The sequence below is a fragment of the Camelina sativa genome, chromosome 2 (assembly GCF_000633955.1).
Source record: "Camelina sativa cultivar DH55 chromosome 2, Cs, whole genome shotgun sequence".
In the NCBI taxonomy this organism is placed as follows: Eukaryota; Viridiplantae; Streptophyta; class Magnoliopsida; order Brassicales; family Brassicaceae; genus Camelina; species Camelina sativa.
This window is the reverse complement of record NC_025686.1, coordinates 18186522-18207403: the sequence shown is the minus strand read 5'-3', so window position 1 is coordinate 18207403 and position 20882 is coordinate 18186522. Positions and strand designations below refer to the sequence as shown.

The following is a 20882-nucleotide window of genomic DNA, read 5'->3' as shown; positions in this document are numbered from 1 at the left end:
GCAGTTAATTAGAAAATCTATAATACAATAAATGTATTGGAAACAATATCAGTCAATGATAAGATTGGATCCTCAAAAGCAAGAAACGACATCTTCATAATTCATAAAAAATAAACGCCACAATTATACACATATGAACGAAATGGTATAAACATATTGTGTATAAATAAAAGTGACGGCAAAGCCCGTATATGCCTAATTAAAACGAAATAATACAAAAGAAAAAACGAAAAAGACCAAAAAAAAAACAAGAAAGTGCCAACTACACCACAACCCACGCGTTGCGTGGGGAAGCACCTAGTATCATATAAATGAAAGTTTGAGGTTTTACAAAAAGAAGCTTAACCTAAAGATTGTATACTTTGCCCAAAAAAAGAAACAAAGAAAACAGTTGAGTGTAAATTAACCTTAACGGATCTAGAGGATTATTAAGTCCCTGAATTTCTTTCGGGACTCCCTTGCAGTAATAGAGTTTCTCACTTCCCTATCGAGAGATGGCATTATGCAGCAGATTATTTCTCTGCTTCCAGATGTGGTAAACTGCCGCCTGCATAGCCAGCTTCCGAAGCGTTATAGGGGAGGATTCTGATCTAAGCCTGGTCCAGGCAATGAGAGCATTGCACGAGTAAAAGATGCAGGGAGAAAGTCTTAGCCTAACCTGGATCCACTTCCAAACTTGGACACTATATCTGTATCTCAAGAAAAGGTGGTCCCTTGATTCAGCGTAGGTAGAGCAAAGGCAACAATTTGGATTTACATTCATACCCCATGAGACTAAGCTGTCACGAGTTGAAAGCCTGTTAAGGTGAGCGACCCACATTATGAAGGCATTTCTTGGATTCGCACCTTTAAACCAAATAGAAGAGCTCCAGTCTTTAAAACTCGATCGTGGCCTAAGCACATCCCAAGTTTTTGAAGTGGAGAAGAACTAATGACTCTTACCTTCAATTACCCAGTGATAAGAGTCCTCCTCTGACTGATCTAAGGTAAGATGGAGTGATGAGAGGTACGAATGAAGAGCTTCAGTCTCAATGGATCTGGGGGCCACCAAGAGCCATCCTTGATGATTGCAGACAATAGAAACAGAGGCCTGAGATGGAATACAGAGATCTCTAGGTCCATTGACAGCCGAGAATTTGATTCAAGGACCAAAAGGCGACCAGTTGTCAAACCATAAGCTTGCCCTGTGTCCATTTCCCAGGTTGCACCTCACAAAAGGCTCCACTAAATAACGACGACGAAGAATGCATTTCCAGTTCCAAGAGTCTCTCACCGATTCAGTTACAGACCAGAAGCTGTTACCTCTAATGTGATGACGATGATGCCAGGCCACTCATAGAGAACCACTTCCCGCGAATAGGGACCACACCAATTTCAGACAGAGAGTTTGATTCCAGATCCCCATACGCCTCAACCCTAGACAACCTTCTTGTTTTGGGTAACACACGTTGGACCATGCCACTTTCGCTCCATGGTGGGATTCAATAGAGTCAGACCAAAGGAACCTGACACACATTGACTCCATTTTGGCGATGCAAGCTTTAGGCAGGATGAAAGCTGATGACTAGAAATTTATCAAGCCATAAATGACCCATTTGATGAGCTGAAGCCTACCTGCATAGGATAGAGCAGACACAGCTCATGATTTGAATGTCTTGGACATCTTATCTAGCAAGGGTGAGAACTCAGAGATTTTGTGTTTCCTGCTCATTAGCAGCAAACCCAAATAGCGGATAGGCAAGACTCCCATGGCAAATCCAGAGTTGGAGAAGGCAGAGGGCTTAGTCATATCAATCCCTGCGATGAAGAGTTGAGTTTTCTCACAGTTCATTCTAAGGCCAGACCAACTAGCGAACAGATCCAAAGTGTCAGAGATGGAGTCTAGACCAGCTAGGTGTGTTCTTTTTTTTTTTCTTCTTCTATAATGTTATTTAATTTGATTCTTATAGTCATCTTTGTTAGTTATACTTACATGTGGTTATTATATCCGATTTGGTTATCCTAAAGCTAATTATTAATATCATTTTACCTTTGCTTGAGTTTTTAGTCATCTTCAGAAACCATTCATGTGATTGTAGTTTATTTTGATTATACTATATACTAGTCAATATTTTTATTGATGTATGGCTTTCATCTGGCTAGCTCAATTGGAATTTTGAGATTTTTTGAGGATGATGTATGGCATTAATCTGGCTAGCTCAATTGAAATTTTGAGATTTTTTGAGGATTTCATCTGGTCGCATGCAAATTTTATTATAACTACTAAATGTGATGATGCATATTACAGTTAGATGACGAGAGGGGAAGGTATGTGTAAAGAAGAAAACAACAACATGCGACGAACTGTCACATAAAAAAGATAGTATAAGCGACTTACCCAAAAATTTGATATCTTAAATACTTTGTCATCTTTCAACTAAGGAAGTTATAAGGACAAGCCTTTTGTCCATAAGATGGACGAATCATTGGAAAAGGTTCCACGACTGGATTTACAACCCTGCAAATTCTCAGATTTCGATGCCTTCGTGAATTTTGTTGAAAGATTTTTATCTTTCGACAGGAAGTCATGCATACGTAAATTCCGATTAGGTATGCATTCTTCTTATAGTAAGTGTGATCTCATTTCATGGATTGATCTGATTTGATTACTCGAAGGATTCAACATCTTGATGCTGCTCATATTGGTACTTGGAAAACACTAGAACACTTAAGACTCCATGTAGCCACCTTAGGTAATGCCGAGTTTGTTTCCTTACCTCATCTAAAGTTAATCCACTTAGCGAATGTTAGAGAAACTCATCTCAGGCTCCCCTGTTCTGGAAGATTTAATGCTCATCAAATATCTAACATATCTATTAGGGATACAATATATTACGTTGGAAGTTGAGTAGGATTTTTAGTTGGATATATGAGATATGAGTCTCTCCACTAATTGCCAATTGGTTTTAAGTTTGAAGCCCACAATCTAATATGGTATCAGAGCCCGGTCCGCACATACTCAACCCAATCCACAATTGGTCCGGCCCAGTAGTTGCCCTGCCGATTCATGCCCGAACATACCGAGAATGATGCTAGAAGAGTCATCATCTCGAGGGGGTATATTAGGGATACAATATCCCACATTGGAAGTTGAGTAGGATATTAAGTGGTATATATAAGATATGGGCCTCTTTAATTATTACCAATTGGTTTTAAGTTGGAAGCCCACAATCTAATAATATCAAGCGAAGGATTTACAAGAACGTTCTCAGATGCTAAAGAGCTCCACATATTTCATTTCCGAGTTGTGATTGATGCTCCTCTACTCCAATGCTTGAGTACTAAGATTGGCTCAACAAAGACCTTTGAGATCATCAATTTGGGTTTCTCTACAAAACTAGATGTTCATGTCCGCTTTGGTACTTTAGTGTATAATAAAAGATTGATTCATGACATCCTCACCGATATATCAAAGGTTAGGGACCTAGTTATTAGTAACGCTTTTTGGAAGGTATACATCTTTAAGTTTGAGCATATAAAATTATATTTTTTACAGGAGTAAATAGTTTCACATACTCAAATTGAGGACATGATTATAATATCGATTTTTGTTTGGACCGTAAGCCCTTCTTCGGTTAGTTACGATTATCTTTTTTTTTTCTAAACAAAATACTCGAATTGAGAGTGATCAAAGGTCAATTAATAACCTAATGTGTACTCAATCACGATCTAGTGGTATCGTTGTAACACTTAAGGATCGAATCCATATAGGCCAAACAATCGTACTATGAAATTATGAAGATTAAATATAGCTAAGAAAAATAAGAGTTTTTGATGAAAGTGACTAACAAAAATTGTAACTAAAAGAGTGTTTAAACCAATCAATAAAAATCATTGGGCACATGAAATCGTCAAGAAATATGATAAAAATGCAGACAATTAGATAGGGATGCATTAAACTCCGTTCTCGAACTAAAATCACAGTTGGAAAGTTAACTCATTCTCGCAGCGTTAACTATCTAAGCAATGAATTAACTAGGCCCTAAACTTTCATTTGAATCTAGGAAACCAAGCAAGCATTAACAAATTCAAGTTTGATTTGTTCACAAAGTGCCTTAACTTCATCTCTCGTTGGGTAAGGATCAATTTGCTCACCTATGTTCTTTTCAAGCAACTCAACAACACTTTTGGTGCCTCGATGAATTTAACCTAAGATCTTAATCTAGATGATCAATCTAGGTTAAGGATTAAGAACAACAATAGAATAAGAACAATAAGATCAATCCCAAATCTAATAGACCTAACATCAATTAATCATAGAAACCCTTCTGAAACCCTAAACCTAGTTGAGAAACTACTCAGACATGTAGAAACAAAAACAGCAAATCATTGATGAAGAAAGCATAATTGAATTGCAAAAGAAAGGCTTAAAGAGGGTTAATAAATCTTCTTCAAGGTGTCAAGAAGGATTGAAGATATTTTCCCTTAGCTTACAATAGCAAAATAATCTCAGAAAATAAAGCTTATGTCTCTAGAGGTCGAGCCTCTAACTTAAATACCCAAAATAACCCCTAAAAATCGGTTAAAAATGAAAAGGAAAAGTTGCTTTGGATACGGGACAGGTCGATCCCAAGTGAGGACCGGTCAATCCTGGGTGCTTCTTCTGCGTCTGCTCCATCTGCTGATCAGTCTTCACCGTATTTAATTTTTTTTATTTGCTTTCTAATTGCTTAATTGCTTTAAATAATATTTAAGACCTAATTAACACAATACATTTAATTCATACATTAAAATAAAATTATAACTGAAAATAAAATAAATTATGCATTAATCATATTCCACCACTCAATTTTATTCAAACACAATAAATGATATTTGTAACTCCAATAACTCCAATAATTTCATATAAATAAGCATTGCATCATTCTCTCATATTGACATTTTTATTTACTTTATCATTTTCACATTCTCTCATTATCTTCCACTTCTCTCATTCTCTTTCACAATATCTCAAATCATTTTTTTTTTGTTTTCAATTTCTTATTTTTGTTGTATGGGTTACAAAAAACCAAATGAAATATCATTGTAAAATTTTAATGCTAAATTTTAATTTTAGACACTACATGATATATATATATTTTACATTGTTCTTATTTTTAAAGATTCATCTCCATTATCTAATTTGGATTATCATCTTATAAGTAATCATTCTCTCCTCCTCTCTCACCAATATCAAATGTTGTTATATCTAATATATGTGGTAAGAGTTTGATTCTATATTTTAATTTAGAAAGTATTATATATGATTAACATTATTTTCAATTTTTATTTATTTATATAAAAATAAAATATTTCTTTTATATTTCTTGCATTTCTAATATATTCATATTTATTTTTAAAATTTTCATAGCTAAATTTAAATTCACATATGTTGATTTTAACAAAAAATCAAGTTTATTTGAGAATCTGTTTTAAAAGGTTTATCTTCATTATCTATTTTAGAGTAGCATCTTATAAGTCATTATTTTTCATACTCTTACAATATTCACCACACAATAAGGTGATGAAGTTGAAAAGATCCATCTCTAATTCTCTATTATGTACTCTGGTTATCTCACATATTCATGTATCATTTTTAATAATTTAGAATAATCAATATAATTATCAATTTATAAAGTTTATTTTATTTTGTAAAGTCTATTTTGTTTTGTGATCCAATAGATAAATATGTAAAGATCAGTATAATATTTATATTATTTAAGATTTGAGGTTTTTGAAAACAAAAATAACTTAATTACAAAAAATTGATTTTCTTGATTTAAGCAAAATGAAAAATGATAACTGGAAGTGAAATATAGAAAATAATATAATTATTAAAATGCCATTTAACTAAATCCTCTAAAGATGAAACCATTAGTATGAAATCTAGCACTATAAATTAAATTGATGAGTGAAAAACAAAAAAAAAAACCAAAAAAAAGGATTGAAGTTATTCTTGCGGTTTTAAAAAATCTTTAGATTGAAGTTTATATAATTTTTTAAGAAAACTAATTTAGTTTGTCACTTCAAAAGTAATATTTTCAATTTGGAATATTATGTGTAAGTGTTGAGTTTATATCAACAAAACAATAAAAAAGTGTAAGTTTAAATTTTGATTGAGCCACTTGGTATTCCTTTTCTTTTAAGTCAAAAATAAATTAAAATATTTATTTATAATTAACCCACTTTTAAAGGCATGTAACTCCATTTAACTCTACATTTAACTCAAATGTAACTCCTACCCAATAATTTTACATTCATTCCTCCAACTAATATATTTATCTTTCAAGAAAAAATGTTTTTAGTTAAATTTTCATATTTTTTAAATTATTTTAATTGCTTTAAACTTTGAAATGAGGAATATTCTATATACAATAATTTTATATGTAGTTACTAATTTTTTTTGATAATTTTATTTGATTCAATTTTACTATACCACAGTCTTATGTTTACAATGTCATTAAGAAAAACTCTTTATATCAATGTTTAACCTCTATAAAACATGATAAACATAGATTCTCTCATATTAGGAAAATGTTTAAATTTCTATATTATTATTTATATCAATATAACTTATCAATTTGTAATAAACTTTTTTTAGTATTTGTTAAATTTTGATTAATAGAAAAGTTTATATATTTTAAATTTTATATAATAAATAATCATACCAAAAAAATATTGACAGGAGTATTATTTTGAGAAATTTCTATAAATTTTTTTGAGATTCATACATTAGTATAATTTCTTTGAGATTCATACATTAGTAAAACAATATTTTAGTTTAAGAAAATTTAAGAAATATAATTAAAACTATTATGCATACAACCACGCATTGCGTGGACTAATTACCTAGTAATCACCAATGACCAACTTCAACAGCGTACTCAAGCACTAATTATATATGTGTGGTTTTACATCAAGCACTAGTTAATCATGTACTAAAAGTACAGAGAAGCAATGCCAGAATTTGGATTCTAATGCCAAGTTAGATTATCAAGGTTTCTATGTCAATGCAGGTTTATGTGTCGCAAAAATGAAGCTATAAAGGTAAAATCGGTCAATAATAATCAAGAAAGTCACCTTCTTCAGTTAAGGTAAAATTCGTCAATCAAAATCTTAGAATAACTAAAAATAAAGATTAGCCATAAATTAATTAAAAAAAATCTAATTATTTATGACTTTAAAAAACAATATAGTTATTATTATTATTATTATTATTATTATTATTATTATTATTATTATTATTATTATTTCTTTTTTTAAACACCAAAAAGAATATTAAAAAGTTCATTTTACGGTAGAAAAAAAGAGTCTTCTTTAAACCTAAGTGCATTTTCAATCAACAGGTCGAAAGCAAAGCGCAACGAATTTACCCTAAACCCTATATTAACAGATTTTATTCCCGTCGGCAAAATCATGTATGTTCTTCTTCTTCTTCTTCTTACTTAACCCTTTATTTCCTATAACATTTTCAGAAGACCTTCAAATTCCCTAAGTTGTCCCATTGTGGTTCGTCGTCTCCCTTTCTCAGTGTTGATGTTATCAATTTATGGGTTTCAATGTGGATATTGAAAATTGTCTTCACTGGAACTTGAACACTGATCAATATTGTCACTAACTCACTATTACCTTGTTACCTTGGTGTTTGACTTGCTGTTCCAATTTTTGTAAGCAAATTTGGTTGTTCTGAAAAAAGCGTTATAGAGAAGAAAAGACATGGTTGAGAGAGAGAAAGAAAAACAGGCTTGCTCCAAAGGGTTAAGTCAGAGATTGAAGGAAGGTCGAATAAGCCAATTACATGATCCTTTGATCTGTCACATACTCTCTCATCTTCCCCTAAAGGAAGCTGTAAAGACTAGCGTTATATCCACCAGATGGAGGAGTCTCTGGCTTTGGCTTCCTCGTTTGGAATTGACATGTTGGAAATTTCCTAATTCCAATGCCTTTATGAGTTTCGGTGATAGGTTTCTTGATTCCAACAGGGTTTCATATATAGACAACCTCAAGGTAACTATTGACAAAGATGCCTCACATCTCACGTCATGGATTGATGCTGCGGTTAAGCGTAAGGTCAAACATATAGATCTGAGTTGTCATCGTCTAAATAGCTGTCCTGAGTTACCCACAAGCACTTATACATGTGAGAGACTGGTATCTTTAAAACTTGATCGGGCGGACTTGGCTAATGCCAAAATCGTTTTCCTACCGTGTCTGAAGACTTTACACTTAGAAAGTATTTCGTATCCCAACGAAGCTATTTTTGAGAGACTTGTCTCATCCTGCCCTGTCCTGGAGGAGTTAGTAATGGTCACATCTGTGTTTGATGATAATGCAATACACTTTCGGGTGTTCTCTAGTTCATTGAAGAAGCTCAAAATAAATATTCGAAAATGTAGGTATTCTTCTTGTTCAGGAGTTGTGATTGATGCTCCTCTACTAAGGATTTTGAGCATCAATGATGACTTATCAGAAAGCTTGGTTGTCATAAAAAAAATGCATCCCGACGCCAAGTTAGATATTTCTAGTTCCTTTGATTTTGGTTTGAATTTTTTTGGACCATTAGCCAAGTTAGATATTTCTACTTTCTTTGATATTTCAAAGAGAAATAGCATCCGCGGTTTTCTGTCGCAGATTTCGAAGGTTAAAGATATGAAAATATGTAGAGACACTGTCAAGGTATATCTATATATATATATTCAATTCTGACATTGGACATGTACTACATTTTTGATTTTTCTATCAATAACTATTCTTTCTTGGTTCCAGCTCATCTATCATTACTCGAAATTAGAGTCGTTGCCTCAGTTTGGTTACCTGTCCTGCCTGAATGCTGCTCTCCTTTACTCCGAGTTGAAAGAGTTACTAACCTTACTTAACAGCTGTCCGAACTTGAAATCCCTCATCTTGGTAATGGTCTCCGAAACGCAATAAGTGTTTTTCATCTTTACTAGCAAGGTACCTTTTTAGTGTGTTTAACTCCTCTGTTCTTTCCTCAGGTATGTTATGGTAGTTGTGATGCAATGCCCTTCGAGGAGATTAAACAAATCAGTTTGTCATATAAGCCTGAGTGTTTGCTATCATCTCTCGAGTTTATTGATTTCGAATTCCGATCCGGAGGTTATGTTCCACTACTGAAGATAGTAAGGTACTTCCTAGAGAATACGGCAATGCTCAAGAAGCTCACTCTACGTTTGGCCAATTGTTCAATACGACAAAAGTCTACTTTCACGGAGGAACTTCACAGAATGACACGATGCTCTAGCGAATGTGACATCGTTGTCACGGATTGGTATTTGATTAGAAGTTTTTAACGATTTTCTATAGAGACAAACAAAGTGACTATAGCCTACTCCGGTTTTTTTTTATTTGTTTTTTTAATTTTATTTTGGTTACTCCGATTTTCAATGTGATTCACTGATTCTTATATATTTGAGTTTGCAAATGATGGAGTTTGGGTGCGTTGTGACAAAAATGATTCCATAATTTTTTGACAAAAATGAGATTCTGCATTTTCTGCTGAAACGCTATACCGTGAAAACAGAGATTTGGTAAATTTTCTAAAGTAAGAGATGTTCACTACACGAAAAAGGAAAAGTGAGACTTCCTTACAGAACTCCTTGCAATAACAAGATGCTCTACCGCTTGTAAAGTCCTTGTTCTTTAAGTACTTAAAAGATATTGCTGAACACTTCGTTTAAGGTTAATCTTTTGGTCGTTGAATTACTTGATTTTAGAAGGCTATTAGGCTTTGAGGGACACGTAAAATTTGCAGTTAATTAAGTCCTTATGTTACCTCTGTTGGTGGCTGCTCATGAAATAAACACCAATGACCAACTTTATTTTGAAATTGATGGATACTTCAACAACTTACTCAAGTCTCAAGCACTAGTTATATAAGTGTTGTTTTACGTAAAACACTAGTTAATGATATACAAAATGTACAGAGAAGCAATGCCATAATTTGGATTCTAATGGCAAGTTAGATTATCAAAGGTCAGGGAAATGATAATACATTAAGTCGCTTTCAAGGTTTCTATGTCAATGCAGGTTTCTGTAATGAGAGTTACTTAATCTCGATCGAGATATGTCGCAGAAATTAAGTTATAAAGGTAAAATCCGTCAGTAATCATCAAGAAACTCACTTCTTTAGTACGTTAAGGTAAAATTCGTCCAATCACAATCTCTGGTTCTGATGCAGAGTAAAACTCATAAGGTACTTTTCATTAGTGTATATTTAGAATCGATTGGTCTTGTTTTGGGTAGCATTATACAACTTAAAAACAAACTAGATTCAGACCCGCACATACGTGCAGAGTTGGTTTCATAAACTAAGTTTGCTATAAAGTTTGAAATATATTATGTATGTGCCAAAAAAAAATATAAAATATGTTTGTATATAGTTTTTATTTTGAAAACGTTAGTTTGTTTTAGTTTGTAAAATGTAATAAAATAATATATTTGAAAGTAATATATGACAAATCAACCTATATATAAAAAAAATTGTAAAAATAGTTTCATACACCATAGTTGATAGTGCTGCTTTTCCATAGGTAACATATAATTAGAGGGTATAACATTTATAACTGAAACTAAGATCGGTTGTTTACAGTAGCGGATCTAGAAATTTTTTTTTAGGGAGTCATACTATATAGTAAATTTTTTTTTGATGAAAACCATATAGTAACATTATGAAGTAACTGAAAATCCACATATAAAAACGTATACAAAAAACTTTTAACTAAAACAATAACAAAAATATATTAAAAAAAAAAAGAAGTGGTGGGTGGCCTATATAACATGGGATGATTTTCTAAAATGCCATTTTTGTCTAACCATTTTTCTTAAAATCTTTCATATTTGCCATTTTTTTTTTACTATTTTCACCTTTAAAACTAAAAATTTGGGAATTTTTTTCATAAAATACATACTTAATAACAAAAACTATACCCTAAAAGAAAATGGAACCCAATCAACCCAAACATAATGTGTAAAATTATGTTTTTAAATATAAGAAAATGGCAAATTTGTAATAATTTTAAGAAAATGGCAAAATCTATAAATGCCACTCAAATAACTCCTTATCTCATAATTACTCTATATAACATAAACAAAACAGGAAAAAGAAATAAGAAATATACCATTACTTCAACATAGATTTGAACTCACATTACCGGGGTCAATTACGTGATTGTCAACCAACTCTACCAAAATCAACAAACGAATACATGGTAACATTTTTTATTTTTATATTTATGGGGGGTCATCTGACCCTGTTCATGTGAACATAGGTCCGCCCTTGGTTGTTTATATTTATTTTATGAATGTTAGGTTGAAATAATAGCGGTTTCACGAAGAAATTTGGATTGATGTGATGGTAGATCCGGATCAAATAAGAACCAAATTAGTGATTGATTAGATTAATTGTTATTAAAACCATAAACTATCAAACCGGAAAAAGCGCTAATTTTTTTTAAAAAAGTTTCGAATAACCTAAAGTGTTACCAAGCGCTTGTGAAACCCATCTCGATAGGTTTGTCTGGTAACGAATTTAATATTTTTTGTCCCGTAAAATACTCACTCCAAAAAACTACATGATTAATGTATGCGTTCGCCTTGCTTGAATTTGTAAACCCCTTGGGTAACATGTATTCAATAAATATTTTTTTTTCTAATATGTAAGATATATTTTAAGAGATAGGGTAAGACATTATGACGAAATACTCTATAAAATATTCAAATCTACTCAAATTTTTTGAAACAATCATCGTAAATTAGACATGTACCCGTTCTGAAGTTGACGCATACTCAAATTAGTGAGATTTTGGGAACTGAATATAGCTACCAAAAAAGTTTATACAGTAACTCATTACCCAATTTTTTTACATTATAATGTTTTTTATTTTTTAAATTACATGTTCTTATCTTATGCAACCCGTCCAATCTTCAACACTTTTTTTTGATACATAGAATTAAAATTAAAAAAACTGCTATTTAATTCTTAAATGTGTAAACATCGTCTTGTTTTGTTTTATTTGATTGACAGAATTTAAATAACACACAAATTCAATGAAAATAAAGCAGATAATGTGAATTTACAATTTGTAATTAGTTTTATAACATGTGTTATGAAACATTTTCATTATGGGATATACATGTCTACAGCTAATGATATATGTTGTGTGGATAGACAGAAAAATCTACTATACAATTACATGTTATTCTCTGCTATACCTAAAGACTAAATACCATCAATTTAATCATAAACAATGGTATGACAGTCAGAGACTTAAGCCCAGCCTAAATAATCTTCTCTCTTCATCCGGAAGAGACACCATCATCTCTCCCTATTCCAGAGCAACATATATAACCCCCAAATTTTAGAATGAACAAATCTAAAACTAAAAGTGTCTCTTGTGTTCTCCAATGCCTTGAAACCATATGTTTTTGCTTTATCCCTTGTATTTCTGGTAATCTGTAAAGTTAAAATGGAAAAACACCATTCTCGTATTTGTAAACATCATTGATATTGTATTATAGTTTACATGTTATGAAAATTTTCTCTTAAGACAATATTCTCGGTTTAATTTGTTGGAGTGGCTTCAACTATTCTCTATTTTATTGGGTTAGAAAAGTACCTTTTTATTGACAAATACATAATTCAACTATTGCGCCATAAATTAGGATTCATGGGATGATTCACTCTAGAGAAAAATCTGAAAAATCGTTATATTGAGGCATATGAGAGGAAACAACATGAGATATAATTTAATGGTAATTTCTCCTTCAGTTCTCGCACTTATAGATAATAAAGCTTTGTGCTAGCTTTCTCCCTCGTTTACTTGTATTAGCTAAATAACTGAGGCTCCTTGTGTAACATCTTTATTATATATAAGAAAACCTTTTAACAAAAACAAAAGCGTATCACATTTACTCCGACATATAAATTATATGAAAAGCCAAACTTAATCAAAAATAAATATATTTTTAAAAAATTTAGTGAATGCAAAATTGTTAAATGCTTATACACAAAGGTAATGCTTGTAAATATATATGATATACGATGACTATATAATGTGTGTATAAATGGTCGAAAGAACTCATGTACAAAACATATATGCATAGCTGAAGTCACTTTTTATGCATGTCATCCATTATCTGCAAAAACAAAATTTCTTACTTAAAAGATACAAAAACTAACAAAATTGTGAACCCTACAGTACAATAAAAATAAGACTCACCCCAAATAAAATGATGGAGCTGGTTACATATTCATCATCATCTGTCATTTTCTTTCTAAAACCTTTGAAAACTCATATTCTAAGCTTTGCAGCGTTAATTTTTTCCCAGGCCGATGAAATTATTTTTTATGAAACGATTTATGTAGTGTGTGTAACTTTAAGAAGATATATATAGCTCAAAGATAATTAGGGTTTGAAGGATCAAAATCTCAACAAATAAATTCTTAATTGCATATTACGTTAATTGCTTACGCAAAATAAAAGCTGAATTAACACCATATCTTGATTAAAGATCTTTTGATCAGTAGTTTTAGTGAATCAACAATTCAAAATTTCCTATATTTTCGGGAGTATTTGAACTATCCCAAAAATTAGATCAAATATTCAAGTAATTATTTAATTGTTTCTTACAAATATTTTCTCTTTGCTAATCATTTATAGCATTTTGAAATGAGACTACGATTAGGGTAGGTTTTAAGGTATATTCGTTAATATAATTTAAAATATTGCATAATTAAGTAAGTAATTAAATATTTACAATTTAGTTTTTTTGTTAGAATCATTATAGTATTTAATTAGATTTCCTAATCATAATCTATCAAATCACTAATAATACGGTTTTGTATGATAATTAGAATATTTTCAAAAGATTGAGATCTCTTTATATAAATACTATGCCAACAAATTATATTTTTCTAATTCTTGTTTCCTAAAATCTTGTTATCTCGACTACCACTTTTTGGAAACTTTTTAAATTGAAAAAGTCTATTATATTTATTTCTCTTTTTTTAAAAAGAAATAAATATAGTTTTATTAATTTAATTTTTTGTAATTCTTGTTTCCTAAATTATAGTTTCGGTGGAATACTTTGTTTGGATATAAGATCCGAATAAGGTACTGGTTGGCTCTGATTTTTTGGTTAAATGTAACTCATGTAATATCTGTTTGGATAAATGATTTATACATATCCTTATTCTGTTTTCAGTGGTATTTCATTTTAATAATCTCTAACCCTATGTCTATTTATTAAAAATGCTGTGTAGATATATATATACTAGTATTTGGCCCGTGCATACGCACAAACTTATTATTTGTGATCATATAATATGTAACTAATTATACATTGTTTGCACTATAATCAGTTTAATTTGGCAAAAGTTTTCCGAATCCAATTTTGTTGTAATGGTTTTCGAAGAGTTATTATTTTTCAAAAAAATATTATGTGTTATGTCTTGTCTTCATGACTTCATCTATTTTTTTTTTTATTTTTTTTTTGTAAATTGGTGTCTTTTTTCTTGGTTCGTCTCCTCTTTGTTCCAAAGCATAACATATCTTATGTGAAAAATAAAAATCATTTAATTAATATATTTAAGAGCAATCCATACATTCAGATTAAAAAGCGAATATAAATGATATATACAGCAAGTAAGCTATGTATTTATATTTGGTTAGTGCCTATTATTTTGTTTTTATCTCAAGTAATTTGTCAAACTTGTTATGCTTTTTTTTTTTTTTTTATTGTTCCACCAAAGCATAACAAACCTACAAACAAATATAAAAACCATTTTTAGCATAAATTAAGTTCCAACAATCACACATCAACTTTAGAAGAAAAAACATATGGAAGTAGCATCGAATATTAAGATGGTTGCGAACAAAACTTGGCTTGAGACCAAATTGATAGAGGGTAAGAGAAAAAAAAGAATAATTAATATGAAGAAGAATTCAAGTACAGAAAGACAAATCATACTAATAATTTGATGAAGAGCAACACTTTTATCAATTGTTTCTGCAATAGGTTGATTTCATTTTGACACGTTGAGTTTTGATTCGAGGGCTAATTTCCTATCTCTCTCTTGCTGCAACTGTACTTGTAGTCTTCCCACCTAGAGGAAGGTAAAACACACTTTTAAATAACTAAATTTACACATTCAAAGATATGAATGATTTAGGAAAAAAGTTCATATTACGAATAAAAAATAAAGGCTTATAAAATATGTCTTAGAGAGAAGAATTGAATTTGACTCTGTGAAATAGAAGACTAACCTTGTGGTTGTTGTTGTTCCATTTGGTCTTCTTCATCTCATGCATAACAAAAGACGAAATTAAAGTCCTACCCGTGCTGCAAAATCCCATAAAACAAACAAAGATTTGAGGATGAGTTACTTACTATACATAAATCATTTCATATGCATGAACCCAAAAGTGGTACAACGAAATAGATATTATACGGCCACTCAATTGTTCCTAAAATCTATAAGAAAATGGATTGGTATGTTTTTTTTTTTTTTTTGAATTTTGGATTGGTATGTTAGTAAGGAAAAAATGACAGAGAAGTGAGCCACAAAAACTGAATTGTAAAGGTTTCTATTTGGCACGATTAGTAAAACTAACAATGACATGGATTCGTAACTAAAGATGATAAAACTTTTGATATTGAGATCGATTAAAGAGTTGGATCTCACCGATTGAATGTGCAAAGATCTTTGATTGGAGAAATTTTTTTTGTTTCATGGGCCTCCCATCCATCTTCATGTGTTACCATATCAAAACGAAAACATATATGAGATTAAAGAAGAAAATAAACAGATTAAAGAAAAAAAAATACTCACTGATGATGAATTATCCTTTAGCCGAAAGTTTTTCAAGTTCATTGATGAAAAACATAGATATTTTTATCGATGATGTAGTATCATATCCCTCAAGCTAGTGCTGGAGAAGCAATGTGTTATCAGATCATATTAAGAAGAAAGAGAGAAAGTTGTAAGAAATTTGGAGATAATAGAACAATTGCAGATAAATTTGAGAAAGAAAATTGGATTTCATAGTTGTATAAAAGAATTGTAAAAAGAAAGACATGAGAATATTGAAACCCTGAAATCTGATCAGAATATGGGTTCCTCCATGGTGAGGATCATACCTTTTTGTCAACAGTTTCTTATCCTTCGTTTTCTTTTGACTCAATCTCGTCTCCTTCGCTTTCTCCTTTTTCCATTGATCTAGATTTCGGAATATATGAGTTTTGAATGGAGGATGAAGCAATTAGAGGAAAGTATGAATATGAATTTTTGATTAAATGAGAATTATATTAGTGACGCTTTGTTAAAACTCAGAGATCGTGAAGAAAAAATAGAGATAATGGAGAGAGGCAGTTGTAGAAAATATTTTATTTTCTGTCGTGATAGTAAAATTCAATTGATATTTAAAGAGTAAAAATTTGTTAAATGGAAAAGAATCAGTTTCTCTTTTTTTTTAATTTATTTTTCACACGATTGTTGTACTTTTTTTTTTTGATTTTAAAAAGTAGAAAATAAATCTAATATGGCTTAATTTGATTGGACATGTGACTTGTGCTTTATAGGATAAATGATATTAACCATAAAATTCCTAATACTAAAAAAAAAGCTAATTATCTAGGGGAGAAAAAAAAGAGTCAGGTCGATCGAGAGCAAAGCGCATCGAAATTTACCCTAAATACGTGTTGAGCGATTCCAAACTTCAATCAACAGATTTTATTCCCGTCGGCGAAATCGCGATCCTCAGGTCCGGCAAGAATCCCTTTATTTCCTATAACCCTTCAAAAGCCCTAAGTTGTCTTAATGTGGTTCGTCGTCTCTCTTTCTCAGTGTTTATGTTAATATATGGGTTTCAATGTGATGTGGATATTAAAAATTGTCTTCACTGGAACTTGAACACTGATTAATATTGTCACTATTACCTTGTTACCTTCATTTGACTTGCTGTTTCAACTTTTGTAAGCAGATTTGGTTCTTTTGAAAAGAAAAAAAAGTGTTATAGAGAAGAAAAGACATGGTTGAGAGAGAGAAAGAGATACAGGCTACTTCGGAAGGGTTAAGTCAGAGATTGAAGGAAGAAGATCGAATAAGCCAATTACCTGATCCTTTGATATGTCACATTCTCTCTCATCTTGCCCTAAAGGAAGCTGTAAAGACTAGCGTTATATCCACCAGATGGAGAAGTCTATGGCTTTGGCTTCCTAGTTTGGAATTGGCATGGTCGAAATTCCCTAATTCCAATGCCTTTATGAGTTTCGGTGACACGTTTCTTGATTCCAATAGGGTTTCACGTATAGACAACCTCAATGTAACTATTGACAATGATGCCTCACATCTCACGTCATGGATTGATGCTGCGGTTAAGCGTAAGGTCCAACATCTAGACCTTTGTTGTCGTCGTCTAAATAGGTATCCTGAGTTACCCGCAAGCACTTATACCTGTGAGACACTGGTATCTCTAAAACTTGATCGGGCGGACTTGGCTAATGCCAAATTTGTTTTCCTACCATGTCTGAAGACTTTACACTTAGAAAGTATTTCGTATCCCAACGAAGCTATTTTTGAGAGACTTGTCTCATCCTGCCCTGTCCTGGAGGAGTTAGTGATGGTCACATCTGTGTTTGATGATAATGCAATACACTTTCGGGTGTTCTCTAGGTCATTGAAGAAGCTCAAAATAAATATTCGAAAATGTAGGTATTCTTCTTGTTCAGGAGTTGTGATTGATGCTCCTCTACTAAGATTTTTGAGCATCAATGATGATTTATCAGAAAGCTTGGTTGTAATAAACAAAATGCATCCCGACGCCAAGTTAGATATTTCTACTTCCTTTGATTTCACAGTTTTTGATGAAGAAACAATTTCTTTGAAGAGAAATAGCATCCACGGTTTTGTCTCGCAGATTTCGAATGTTAAAGATATGAAGATAAGTAGAGACACTGTCAAGGTATATATGTTAATTATGGCATTGGACATGTACACTTTTCTATCAATAATTATATTTTCTTGGTTCCAGGTCATCTGTCAATACTCGACATTAGGGTCGTTGCCTCAGTTTGGTAATATGTCCCGCCTGAGTGCAGCTATCCGTTACTCCGATTTGAAAGAGTTACTAACCTTTCTTACGAGCTGTCCAAATTTGAAATCCCTCATCTTGGTAATGGTCTGCGCAACGCAATAAGTGTTATTCATCTTTACTAGCAAGGTACCTTTTTTAGTGTGTTGAATCCTCTGATCTCTTTACTCAGGTATGCTTTGGTACTTATGATGAAATGCCTTTCGAGGAGATGAATCAAATCAGTTTGTCATATATGCCTGAGTGTTTGCTATCATCTCTCGAGTTTATTGATTTCAAATTCCCAATCCGAGGATATGATGCACAATTGAAGATTATTAGGTACTTCCTAGAGAATACGACAATACTCAAGGAGCTCACTCTACGTTTGCCCAATTATTCAATACGAGAAAAGTCTACTTTCAAGGAGGAACTCCACAGAATGACACGATGCTCTAGCGAATGTGATGTCGTCGTCCTGGATTTGGTATTTGAGTAGAAGTTTTAAAGATTTTTCTATTGAGACAAAATGACTATATCCCCGAAGGATACTCCGATTTTCAGTGTGATTCATATTTGAGTTTTGGGTTCGATGTGACAAAAATTCCTCCATATTGTTTTTTGCCAAAACATAGATTTTACATTATTTTATTACTCCCATTAGATCAAATAGTATGATATTTCAGAAGCTTATAGATTTGTAAAGAAAATGAAGTTAAAGTAACTTAGTATGTGCAAAATTTGTATAAGGGGAGTTTCGATCCCTGGTTTAGGGGGGTCAGCCTACAGAAAAAATTAATTTCAATATTTAACCGGGGTCAATGACTCACTGGACCATTTATCTGATGTTTTCTTTATCGGTTCAGTTTGTACGAAACCGAATTATTCAAATTTAACTAAAACCGTTTTCACTTTTCATCAACCTTAACGAAGGAGAGATAAACGGCAAGGTGTTTGCACTCTTGAAAATTGCGTCAAAGGAGTCGAAAAGGCGAATATTAAACTCGTTTCTCGGTCCTTCCATCTTCCTCTTCTTCTCATACTACTAGGTAATATGGTTGTATTAGTTAGGTTAATTTTTATATAATAATCTAAAACTATGAGAATTTCTTTCGATCAACATCTCATACTGTTCCTTTTTTTCTTAGTTTGTCCATCACACTGGTCTTCTTCCTCCGTCACTTGAAGCTGTACTGAAGAGCATTTTGATTACCAAATCAGTCTGTAATTTCAAACCTTATAATTTCGTCTCTCTTTTGAGATATATGTCTGAGATTACAAATCTAGGGTTTTATTTTGTTTGATTGAGTTTAGGGTTTTAGTTTTTTTGTTTGACTGGGTTTCCCAATAAATATGTCAATCATAAGCTCTTTTGAAACTAACGTTTTTAATTTTGGCATGCAGGTTGGTAGAGGGATCGAAATCAGGCTTGTTCCAAAGGCTTTGGTGAGAGAGACTGATGGAAGATAGGATAAGCCAGTTACCAGATCCTTTGATCTGTCAGATTCTTTCTCATCTTCCTACAGAGGACATTGTTAAGACAAGCGTATTGTCCACCAGATGGACAACTCTCTGGCTTTGGGTTACTTGTTTGGAACTGAATCCCCGAGAATTCCCAGATTTCGGTTCCTTTGTGAAGTTTGGTGATAGGTTTTTCGATTCCAACAGGGTCTCATCCATAGAAAATCTGAAGCTGTCGTTTTTAATCAATTATAGTGTTGATGATGCCTCTCGTTTCACGTCATGGATTGATGCTGCTGTTAAGCGTAAGGTCCAACATCTACATGTTCATTTTCTTCCAGATGGTGGTCTTTCTATGATCCGCAAAAGCCTTTATATTTGTAAGACACTGGTATCCTTAAAAATTCGTCTGGTGGCTTTGCCTAATGCCGTGTTTGTTTCCCTACCTTGTCTGAAAATCATGCATTTAGGACATATTACATATCCCAATGAGTCCACTTTTGAGAGACTTGTCTCATCCTGCTCTGTCCTGGAGGAGTTAGAGATACAAGGAAGTTTTGATTCTAATGCAAACGTCTTTCGGGTGATCTCTAAGTCATTGAAGAAGCTCAGTATAGAACTAATGTTTTGTCTACGTGCCCCTGGTTCGGGGTTTGTTATCGATGCTCCTCGACTACACTCTTTGAGCATTGATGATAACCTTCCAGAAAGCTTTATAATAACCAATATGGATTCCAATGTCAAGGTAGTTCTCTGCTTTCTTTTGGGGGTTTCTGATGAAGCAAGTATTTCATCACAGCAGAGACATAGATTGCGCAGTTTTCTCCCCCTGATTTCAAAAGTGAAAGATATGTTCATACAACTAGAAACTTTCCAGGTTTGTATGTCAATTATGGTATTGGACATGTACAACCTTTTTATCATTAAAGTTTCTGATCCATTTCAATTTTCTCTCCTTTTTCAGCTCCTCTATGAATACTCGAAACTAGAGCTGTTGCCTCGGTTTGGTTACATGTCCCGTCTGGAAATTGATCTCTCTTATTCCCATATGAAATGGTTACCAAGCTTTCTTGAGAGCTTCCCAAAATTGAAATCCCTCAACTTGGTGATGATCTTCTTAACCCAATATGCATCTTTTCATTGTCTATGAGTCATTGCTAAAAGTCCATATGTTTTAATCCTCTATTTCTATCCTCAGGTATGCTATGAAGATGTGTTTGAGGAAATGAGCTCCGAGGAGATGAATCAATTAAGTTTTTCACATGCGCCTCCGTGTTTGCTATCGTCCCTTGAGTATGTTGAATTTCTTGAGCC

General features: G+C 32.4%; 2 protein-coding genes across 2 annotated transcripts; both read left to right on the top strand.

Moving 5' to 3' along the window:
• LOC104753684 (putative FBD-associated F-box protein At5g53635) lies at nt 17067-18606 on the top strand. The gene is made up of 3 exons (XM_010475904.1): nt 17067-17999; nt 18069-18209; nt 18301-18606. The coding sequence occupies exons 1-3, from the start codon at nt 17067-17069 to the stop codon at nt 18604-18606; spliced, it is 1380 nt and encodes a 459-aa protein (XP_010474206.1).
• LOC104753680 (putative FBD-associated F-box protein At5g53635) lies at nt 19518-20543 on the top strand. Its single transcript, XM_019230851.1, has 2 exons — nt 19518-20449; nt 20533-20543. The coding sequence occupies exons 1-2, from the start codon at nt 19567-19569 to the stop codon at nt 20541-20543; spliced, it is 894 nt and encodes a 297-aa protein (XP_019086396.1). The 5' UTR covers nt 19518-19566.

Coding starts and splice junctions, on each gene's coding strand:
- LOC104753680 (XM_019230851.1), top strand. CDS start 19,567: ATGGAAGATAGGATAAGCCAGTTACCAGATCCTTTGATCTGTCAGATT.
- LOC104753684 (XM_010475904.1), top strand. CDS start 17,067: ATGGTTGAGAGAGAGAAAGAGATACAGGCTACTTCGGAAGGGTTAAGT. Junction 18,000..18,068: donor TAAGTAGAGACACTGTCAAG/GTATATATGTTA, acceptor TCTTGGTTCCAG/GTCATCTGTCAATACTCGAC. Junction 18,210..18,300: donor ATTTGAAATCCCTCATCTTG/GTAATGGTCTGC, acceptor CTCTTTACTCAG/GTATGCTTTGGTACTTATGA.